At 38.7% G+C, this 11,178-nt stretch overlaps 2 protein-coding genes across 2 annotated transcripts in view; both read right to left on the bottom strand.

The window, feature by feature from the left end:
* The window catches only part of LOC126397622 (cytochrome b5), an 8,456-nt gene extending 5,105 nt beyond the window's left edge, over positions 1 to 3,351 (bottom strand). Inside the window, exon 1 of the mRNA XM_050056532.1 lies at positions 3,051 to 3,351. Within this exon, the coding sequence (XP_049912489.1) occupies positions 3,051 to 3,188 (138 nt within the window). The 5' untranslated portion in view covers positions 3,189 to 3,351. The remainder of the gene's footprint in view (positions 1 to 3,050) is intronic.
* nrn1a (neuritin 1a) overlaps positions 1 to 11,178 on the bottom strand; it is a 544,743-nt gene that overhangs the window by 247,351 nt on the left and 286,214 nt on the right. The gene's annotated exons all lie outside the window — the stretch shown is intronic.

The raw sequence follows: 11,178 nt of genomic DNA, 5'->3' as shown, positions 1-11,178 counted from the left end.
GGTTTCCCAGCAGAACAATGCATTGGAACAAAAGGATCAAAGTTATTCACTTCACCTGTCAGTGGTTTTAATATTTTGGCTGATCGGTGTACGTTTTGCTGCTGACCCATCCACGGCAGCTTAGCTTTCATGTTGGACTCCAGCCTACTTCTCCAAACTGGGGGCGTGCTGACTGACGTCTACTGTAGGTCATATACTGACTATGGATAAGTACCACATACAACCCCACTTTAGAAAATCTGAACTCTCTCTTTTAACTCCGGATCCAGGAACTGCAAACTTCACACTTTCAGACGTAAACTGAGACTATTCAGGCTGGACACGGGATCAACAACACATCTACACCCTGAACCATGTACAGTATTAAACCAGCAGCAGGAAAACAACAAGTCATTCTGACAAAGTGATCGGTCAAAGGTCCAAACTGTTGGCCAAGGTAATCAGATAAAGCTTTACTCCAGACGGCTGTAATTTCCTCATCATTTTGTTTTCTTGAGGAAAAAAACCCAGTAAAATTTGTCTATAGATCAGCAGACATTTCAACAAATACTAGGAATGAAACTTCTTAAATTGATAATGACTGAATATGAATCTGGATTTAAAAAGTTAGGAAAAACTAGGAAGTTTCTCCATAATAACTACAACATTACATCATTCTTTTGAAAAACTTCTTAGATGATTATGGATCTCTTGAGTTTTATCCTGCTAACCTCCCTACCCTTAAGATTATTTTCTTGATTAATCAATTAATGTTTTGTCTATAAAAGTTCAGAAAATCTCCACGGTCTAAGATGAAGTTTTCAGATGTCTTCTTTAGTCCATCCAACAGCCAAATACCAGAATATGACATCTGAGAAGCTGGATCAAGCAGATTCTACTGCTAAAATTGACAAACAATTATGACCGTTTTACAGAAATTACCAATATATTTTCTGTCAACCGACTTATCAATCAAATAACTAATCATTGCAGCTCTACAACACACATGATGTATCACTACATATAAATAGAAAACGTTAAATTTTAGTCTAGTATTTGAGAAATCTGCTGTCTTGACAAAGTCCTCACTTGCACTTCCTGTCATCAAATAAACTTTAAGCTCATTAAAACTGTTTCTTACAGAAAAATAAAAAAAATATTTGATATTATCTGACAAAAAAAGAGATGTTGTTACACCCATTGTAAAATAATTTTGTGCTGAAAAGTTAGCTCATAATGTAACAAGCACTTGACTTATTGACTCAACACCTCTCTTTATACTCTTAAAACAATATTCACAACTTGGATTAATTTACTATCAAAACACTAACTTTGGCTCGAGATGGCTCAGTGGGCTTTAAGAGGTTTTACATCCAAAGAATGTTTATAACCATTAACTGCCTCACCGAATCAATGGCAACCACATGGTACTGAGTAATTTAGGTTGACACTTCAAAGGTATCAATATCCAGCCCTACTTTTTAACCCCTTTAGGTCACATCCCCAGCTATATTGTGCATCCATTTAACAATAAGTGCCAAAAAATTACAAAAATAAATGCCTCAACATTTTTACATGAAATCCAATCATGTTTCCTCCTGTAAAACAAAATATGTTGTGCTTACAGAAATTAGTTCCAACCAGTTTTAACCAAAAGTAGCACAGCATCCGCCCATCAATCAATCTGCAAGTTTAAGCCACACATAGCTCAAACTAAGTTAGCTAGCTAGCAACAGCTTTGAAAGTTTGAGTGACAGGAAGGTGGCATCCTTTGACAAATCACTACCACGATGAAATTGTTGGTTAGGTAATGTAACCCCAAATTCACATAGTAGGCTAGGTGTAGCTGTAACTGTAGCTGTCACTATTTCAGTGTGTTTTAAAGTCTCATGTTGGTCAAATATTAAGTTTTTCCTATAAAAACATTTTGTCTAATGGTTGTAAGCCTGTTTTTTTTTGCTAGCTAAAAATCAGCACTAGTATTATCACAGTTAACCATACAAAAACACGGGACTAACCAAGCTAGCAGCTAGCATTGAGGTTATATCCACCAAAAATCCAAGATGGCACCAAAACGCCAAACTCTAGGCTTCAAAACAGGAGTCCACAAACCAATGGGTGATGTCACGTGATTGCATCCATTATTTTATGTCTATGGTTTGGACATGAGTAGTTTGAGGCACAGTTATTTCACAAACATGTGAATACAGTTTATCAGGTCAGAGGACAAAAAAAACATTAAATCATTTTACAAAATCAAGCTTATTTTGTCACAAAATAATGCAAAATAAATAAATAAATAAAAAACACTCATGTCACCTGAGGTCTTCCACATAGGCTACAGATTAGCAACAAAATAAAAGTCTTAACTTTTCATTCAAACAGGGGCAAATATATAACGACTGATATTACCTTATAGGCTAGGTTTATGTGAGCCGGTAAGTAACAACAAATCAAAGAACATAAATGCTTAGGATATTTAAATTATATGAGAGAGCCCAGCAAGTTAATTTTTTACACTATGAAATGATCCACTCACTTAATATCTTAGTCACTATTATTTTATCATCAGATTTAAGGGAACATTGCGACAATGTTAATTTCTTAAAATAAGAAAAGTTTTAAACTCCCCAATATCCAGATTAGTATGGAGTCAAATAAAAATCTGGTATAAATCAGGCTCTGTATTAAACCACATCTGAATTCTGTTCAATAATGCTAACAGTTAATACTACTGGTACTGTAATGCTAACCTGCTTAACTACTTTTGGGCTCTTTTACACATTCATACCTAATACTACAATCAGCTGACATTAATTTATAGTTGGATGTTGGCTTGAGCTTTTTAGAGGTTCCGCCAGGAGCCTTTCTGGAGTCCCTGTGCTGCTGACCTGAGCACAGAAACCAGTTTGCAGTCTGCTCAACTGGTGCCACCGGACTTCAGCCAAAAAAAAGCCAAATTTTACATATGAATGTTAAGTCAAGTTAAGTGTGTTTTCTGTATATTATGCAAGTTCCTGGTGTGGGATATTTCCTCATGCTGACTGTCGCAACACATAAACTGTGCTCACCTCTTCTAGAAACTTGGTGACATCGTAGACTTTGTGTTGGATGATGATCCACGTTGATTTGAACGAGTTCTGCTCCTCGATCTCTGACAGTCTGTAATATCTGACTCCATTGGGGCATTTTTCCTCCTTTTCACCCATTTGTGTATCTGAAAAGTCCCACAACCTGAAAGTTAAAGAGCCGCTGACAGTCGACCGGAGCTGCTAAACAGCCTGATAGTGGTTTTATAATGCCACCGAGCCTGTCAGGGCCGTGACTCCGCATAAACACACCGACATTTAACCCAGTTTCTATCAACAAGAGTCCCAAGTTTCAGAGGTGGTGAGTTCACGGCCGTCAAGATCTCTGGAATACGATACCAGTAGTCCGGCTTTTCTTTTCAAAGTAAAGGTCTCATTTAACTGATGAGTCTTGACAGTTCAAGGTTTAACTTTACTGTCATTATACAACTCAGGATTTCACTTTGAAATGTAATTGTAGCCTTCTCCATGATGCACTCATACACAAAAATATATTATTATTATTATATTTAAATATCATAAACTAGAATTAAAAAAATAAATTAGATTAAACCGATCAAATTCGGCAATATCATTGTAGCAATACAGGAAAAAAAGGAGAGAAAAAAAGAAAGGAATGCCTTCTTTTGGCATGGTCTATCTCCAGACATTTTTTCAGCGTTATGAGTTAGGTTAAAACATTTGCTAAAAAGTAATCAGTTAGTCAATCAATTAGTCATCTGTAACCTATTTCCATTCATTTAAAATACAAAAGTTACCATCCCAAATCTGTGTATATATAGATATATATCCATATAGAGATGTATGTATATGTATATGCATGCACACAAAAGATATGTATAATATCAGTCTAATATGCAAGTAATAGAGCAAAAAACTTTAGAGTAGTGTAAGTGAGGGTACTGCAAAGGTAATGGCATACTGATGCATGAATAATATACTTTGTGGCAAGTTATTTAGAATCAGACTCAGAAATACTGCAGTGATCCCCATGGGGAAATTGTGGTTTGTTACAGTTGCTTTGATGTAAAGCATAGAGAATTATAGAGATAAAAATAAGAAGTATAAGGTATGAACAATTCAAAAATACAAAAGTAAAATATGTGCTTTGTGCTCCTATATTTTAAACTAGCATGTAAGATATTAAAAAAATCAAAATATGTTAAACATGGTGAGTAGCCTACATAAAGTGTGTCTAAATATATAAATGTGTACAGAAAAATGTACAAAAGTAGTTTGTAAAGCTTAGAAAATAACAATATGTGTATTTTGCTTCAATGCCACATTATGCTATTAATATTATATTATTCATTTTTTGTTTTGTTTTCACAGCCATACTTTTTAGCAGATAGCCAGACTGTGTCTCATATTGACTAATTTTATTTGTAAAGGGACCATGTACAATATTAAACATAAATGTCAAAAGAGTTAGCTTAAGGCTAATCTTCAGTCTGGAGTATTATCGTTACATTTACACAGAAAAGCAGCAGTTTTTCATGAAAGATTAAAGAAAGAAAATACACATTTTTCTTTTAGGGTATTTTGTTCATTTTATAATCATTTTCTATTCAGTTGATTTTAGGTGAATCCTACATCAGTAAACTTGAGCAACTCATTAAAAACAAAGCAAAGTTATATCAAGAAAACTGTGACCTCTAAACGTCATTTTACGTTGATTTGGACACGTTTGGTTTTATTCTGAAAAGCTAACTTCCGGTCGGATTGCGTTGATATGTGGCTGCTTCATGGCGCCTCGAAGTTCCTGGCACGGTGACTGACACCGCTCCCACCGTCTTTCAAGCGCTGCCATTGGTCACTTTCTTCCCTATCTGCGACTGGGGCTCTGTGATTGGTCGGCATCCTGTCAGCTACGGGCGAGGACGAGGCTAAAGTTCGTTTCAGTTCAACTTTCAAGGAAACCAGCTTCTCACGGAAAGGGGTGGCGCGGCACGCTATTTTGTCACGTAATGACTGTTTTATCTTCCACTGCGTGTGTTTCAGCGGGCAGTTGCAGATCCTGTTGTGTCTTCAGCAGCCAGTTAACTCGTTAAATATGTTAAATAATGAGAGAAGTTTAGTAGGCAAAGGTTTATTTTCTTTCCTCAGCTCTCTGAAGCCAACCATTTCAAGTCAAAGATTGTCTATTGACACGAAAAACAACTGTTAACTGTTAATAAACTTCATCCATGTCAAAACTGCCTTGTACATTGGCCAGCATGGTAGGTTACAGTGCTGATATATATTGTATCTGACGGAAAGGTAAAACAGTGAAAATACTCTCAATATAACGTAGCTACACTTAAACTGATATTGATATTTTTATCCACTGGTCTTAAAGTTTTCTTTAGAGTAATTAAAGTAAGGACAGTTATAATGTTGTGTATTCATATTCATTAATCTACTGGCATTTCCTTGATTTGACAGTTGTCAAATTTTGTGGCAGGTGTTCAAAAAAGCAAAACAACACACTAAAGCTGTTTATATGACATGGATACATTCCCAAGGGGGAATACAAAGCATTTGCTACCATGCTGAAGAACTGCTGTGCAGCTTTCTGCACATCAAATAGACTGAAATGGTATTTTTCAACCCAGATCCTATTCTCCCATCTTTTCATGTGGAAGTGATTGATTGGAACAACTTTTTTGAAATTGGTGCAGTATTGAGTGAGAGCAGCAGCCAGGCTACACTGTAAACAATTTGGACATGTTCGCACCATCATTTTACGTCCACTAAAAGTGTTTGTTTTAGCCACTGACAGGCTCAGATTGTTAGTCTATGTGTCTGACAACATTATGGAAAAGACCCTACAGAGATGGACCTTTTGTTAAAGATTAAGATTCTGTTTGTTTGACCAGAAATATGTCCATCGTCACCATCAAGTAATTACCACCACCACCAGTCACTATCTTCAAACCCACCAGACTCAATTTAAATAGACAGTAACTTTATATATATATAAAGAAGTGTACAAAAGAAATTCAGGTTAAATATAATTATGACTAACTTTGGTAATTCTTTTGAATAAATTATTTATTTTCATTTTTCACTTTCATATATTTAGGTATTTGAGATCCTATTTCTTTCAGTTGCACATTTTATCTTTTCAGATTCAAATCTTATTTTTTACAGTTTCAAAACTTTTTTTCACTTTCAGATCTTTCTTTTTCAGTTTCAGACTTTTGGCCCTGATCTAGCGCGGAGGCGTGGCAACAACTGAGAGGCGTGTGGAATCATGACAGACAGCTTAACAAAAGGGCTAGGGACCCCCTCCTATCACGTGGCATCAACTATGCTTAACCTCCAGCTTTGCCAATTCACCACTTGAAGACGTCAGAAACATTGTATGTTGTCACAAAACGACCTCTCATTTTGAACATTTCTCACCTGTGTGCTGGCTCCAGCAGGGATTCACAGTGCTACGTGGAAATCCGAAATTTCAGCACTTGAAGTGTGGCTGTTGAAGTGCACAATCTGGCATAATTTATTGCTTCGCTTCTGCAATTGGCCCTCAGTACTGTCTTAAACAGCTTTCACATCTCACATCTCTGAAAACGGCGTAAATTTCAAAAAAGGTGATATTTGGATGAACTTAGGCTACCACGTATTTAAGAATATTAAAACTTAATAAAGTGACATATTAACAGCCTTAGCTTTATAGTGGAAATTAAAACAGATTTAGCCGTGCAGGATATTCGTGCATGCCGTACAAATGGAAGTTTGTCACTGACATCAGATTTTTCACTGCCAATCTCATGGTGTAGCCCACATGTTGAGTTGAATTGTTTTAGTTCCTAGTTCCCTGAAGGCAACGTGATAGGGGAAGGTCCCCAGCCTTTTTGTTAAGCTGTCTGTCATGATTCCACACCCCTCTCAGTTGATGCCACGTGCCACCCTAGATCAGGGCCAAAAGTCTGAAACTGAAAAGAAAAGATCTGAAACTGAAAAAGAAAGATCTGAAAGTGAAAAAAGTTTTGAAACTGTAAAAAATAAGATTTGAATCTGAAAAGATAAAACGTGCAACTGAAAGAAATAGGATCTCAAATATCCAAACATATGAAAGTGAAAAATGAAAAACAATTTATTCAAAAGAATTACCAGAGGGAGTCATAATTATATTTAACCTGAAAAAACTTTTTGCACTTATATTTTGAATACATTGATGTATTTTTCAAAATTCAAGATCAAAACTTGAATTTTCAGTTTCAAATTTTATTTTTCAAGTACAAAACATTTGGCTCCAATATAGCTCCATACAACTCTGCTTTTTTAAATGAATCCTTAATTCACCCAGTTACACGTTAAAATATGCAGGCTCTATACATGTTTAAATTACTGTTTATTTAAATGCTTTCTGGTCGGTTTGGTGATGATGATTTTTGGGCTGTTTCTGGTTAAACAAAAAGGATCTGGCCCTTTATCCTAACAGGGTTAGATTGTTTTGCTACTGGTAAAAAGTTGCGAGACCTGTAGATCTTGAGGTTGCATTTGTTGCTTTGACAAACTGTCTCAAAATGTGCATGGAATTTCACTAAAACATGCTAGACTAGTACATCATAGTGTAATGTAGGTGGTTGGAATTTGGAATTTGGAGGTATTGTTAAACTTTGTACAGGTCCTTTAAAATCAAGTGGTGAGCACTGTATTAAAACCAAAGAGATAACAGCAGCTTTTCAGTTAAAAACAATATTGAGATTTATTACAATATGTTTCAACAGCACATGAACATGTTACAATTACTTACTGACTTATGCCTTACACCCCTTTTGGGGTATAGGCCGTCGACAAGGGACCTCCAGAGTACCTAATTGCTGGCTTTCTTTTCTATCTGTGACCAGATGTATCCCATCTTCTTGGTGTCTGCCTGCAGATCCCTTCGCCAGGTGTTTCTTGGCCGACCTCTCTTTCTCTTTCCCTGGGGATTCCATGTCAGAGCCTGTCTGGTGATGTTTGACATAGGTTTTCAAAGAGTGTGCCCTATCAATTTCCATCTTCTTCATCCAATTTCATCTTTAGCTGGTATTTGCTGTGTCTTAGTCCAACGATCTTCGTTGGTGATCTTATCTGGCCAATGGATTTTCAAGATTCTTCTACCTGTTTATGAAGCTTTGCACTTTGCTAGCTGTGTTATTTGTTGTTCTCCAGGTCTGTGCTCCATAGAACAGGACTGATTTTACGCTGAAGAAGATGGAAATGGATAGGGCACACTCCTTTGAGCACCATATGTTCTTAAGTTGTAGGAAGGCTGCTCTTGCCTTACCTATTCTGGCTTTGACATCTGCATCAGTTCCTCCATCTTTGTTGATGACGCTGCCCAAGTAGGTGAAGGACTCTACTTCTTCAAGTTGTGTATCTTCAAGTGATATTGGTTCCACACTATTTGTGTTCATCCTCATGCTTTTGGTCTTTCCCTTGTGGATGTTAAGACCCACTTGGGCTGATGTATCTGCGAGTAAGGTTGTCTTCTCTTGTATCTGGTGGTGGCTGTGTGATAGAAGTGCCAAGTCATCTGCAAAGTCGAGGTCTTCTAGCTGTGTCCATAACGTCCACTGGATTCCGTTTTTTCCTTCCTTCAGTTGTGGTCTTCATTACCCAGTCGATAGTAGAAACAGGAAAGGGGATAGCAGGCACCCCTGTCTATCCCCAGTCTTGATTTCAAACTGGTTGGTCAGTTGTCCTTCATGAATGACCCTGCAGGTCATTCCTGCATAGCTTTTAATGAGGTTACAAGCTTCGTAGGCACTCCATGATGTCTTAATCGCTTCCAAACAGTCTCTCTTAGCACACTGTCGAAAGCCTTTTCATAGACAAGACATCTTGTTAAGAAGCCTTCTTTCCAGTCTGAAGGTAGTTCTTCATCCCATATCTTTCTGAAGAGTGGATATAGCAGCTCTACGATGGTGTCCAGGTCAGCCTTTAATGCTTCTGCTGGGATATTGTCTGGACCTGCTCCCTTGCCACTTTTCAGTTTCTGCATGGGATTCCTGATCTCATCTCTGCTAGGTGTGTCACATCTGATGGGTAGTTAGTTTTGTGCTGGTTGAATATCCGGGGGGTTTGCTGGTGGGGGTCTGTTAAGCGTCTCTTCAAAGTGTTCCGCACATTGTTTGAAGTGTTCCACCCATCGTTTTAAATGTTGAAGTCGTCCGTCGCCACACAGCTCTTCTGTCTATTCTGGCTTCCTCCGTAGGAGAATGGATTCGCCGGCCGGAACACGCGGTGAGGGAGAGTTCCTCATTCTGCCGCTGCCACACTGTCGCGTTATAACACTCTGGGAATACACAACACAGTGGCAGTAGGGGTGCACAGCAACAGCACAACTCAGATGAAGCTCTCTCTCACATGCCAGGATGCTACTAAAGCTAGTGGGTACTTCCGCGGCGAGGCAGAGTCCTTCAGTCTGCAGCTGCCACACTGTCGTGTCGTAACACTCTGGGCTTTCTTGACTCTGCTGTCGCCTCACCGCACTTCGCTGGCATCTGGTCAATAGTCGGTGCAGGGTTGTCCTCTCTGGCGGTCCTCTTCCCTCCTCGGCGTGTTGGTATTGTAGACTCTTGGCGCTGCTTGCCGGCTCATCTGCTGTCCTTGGCCTCCTCACCTGTCCGCTCCCCTTACGTCCCTCCTCCTGATAGCCGATTGGTTGCTGGCCACTCCGTTCTCCAGTGCCATTGGTCAGTCTATCAAAAGGTAAAAGCGCTTCACAGGTGCAGATTATAAACATAATGACAAATGCCCCGGCAGGAAGTAAAATAATACAATAAAAACTCAAACCATTTCAACCTAAAACCAAACAATAGGGGTGTCGGTGGCTTAGGTGATAGAGCAGGCGCCCCATGTACAAGCCTGTTGCCGCAGCGGCCTGGGTTCGAGTCCATCCTGTGGCCCTTTGCTGCATGTCATCCCCCCTCTCTCCCCCTCCTCTTTACACTTGGCAGTCCTATCCATTAAAGGCAAAATGCCCCAAAACATATCTTTAAAAACCAAACAATAAAAGACAATAAAATCAAGCAGTAAAACCCATCAAACACAATAAAACATGCAGATAAAAACACAACACTAAAGTAAAATCATGCACAATAAATAAAACACAAATATGAAGGCACAAAAAATAAAACCTATACTTCCGCCGTGCGACAATAGCATCAATGGCTGCCGGATATTGATACTATGGTAACTTTAATTAATCACATCTGTAGTAAATGTTATAGTGTCTCTTATGTGATTTAAAAAAAACAGCCTTCCAGCATTTGCAGACTGACCCTCACCACGCCCCCAACAATGACTACATACCGACTGTATCCATAGGAGGGATTTTGGCAGAGATGGGGACTCGAGTCATTGTGACTTGGACTCAAGTCGCTGTTTTGATGACTTGTGACTTGACTTGACAAAAAATAAAAGACTTGAGACTTGACTCGGACTTGGAAGTTAAAGACTCGGGACTTGACTTGAGACACGATGACTTGAATGACTTGAGTGTTATTCACATCATGTTTAGGGTTAGAATATAAATTTAAAAAAGTAATTTAAAAAATAATGTTGATTACCCAGTAGGAGCGCAGGCTGAGAATGGCGTCGTCATGATTGGATCACTACCCTGTCAATCAGTCATGCCCTTTCTACGTACCTTACGTGTTTATTGGAGAAACAGGCCCTCTTATATCAGATAGGCATCAACATGTCAGCGGGAGGGGTACCAAGAGTTATTGTCTTCGGCTTTCGGAATTACCATTATTACGGCAAAAGACAAACAGCACAGTGCAAGACATGCGGCATAAACATCTAGGACAGCCAGGCAACAACTTCAAACTTTGTTCGTCATTTGAAGAGCCATTCTGCCCAGTAAGTGCTTGTCAATTAGCTAATATTATCTGGTTAGTTGGTAGTTAGCTAACGTTAGCTTGATACGATACGGGGGTGGGGTGGGGTGGCGGGGTGGGTCGGTTTGGTGGAACTTGTTTTTTAATTTATTTGCTAACATTAACCCCAGAAAACGTGAGCGAACATTCCGACCGGTTCATCACAAGACCGGTTGTACGTTTTATGAACGAGCAACACAGGGTTAAATGAGCTAAATGGGTGATTTTGGCCGCTGCCTTGGTTAGTGTGT

This window comes from Epinephelus moara, chromosome 11, assembly GCF_006386435.1.
Source record: "Epinephelus moara isolate mb chromosome 11, YSFRI_EMoa_1.0, whole genome shotgun sequence".
NCBI classification, from domain to species: domain Eukaryota; kingdom Metazoa; phylum Chordata; class Actinopteri; order Perciformes; family Serranidae; genus Epinephelus; species Epinephelus moara.
This window is presented reverse-complemented; position numbering and strand designations above follow the sequence as displayed.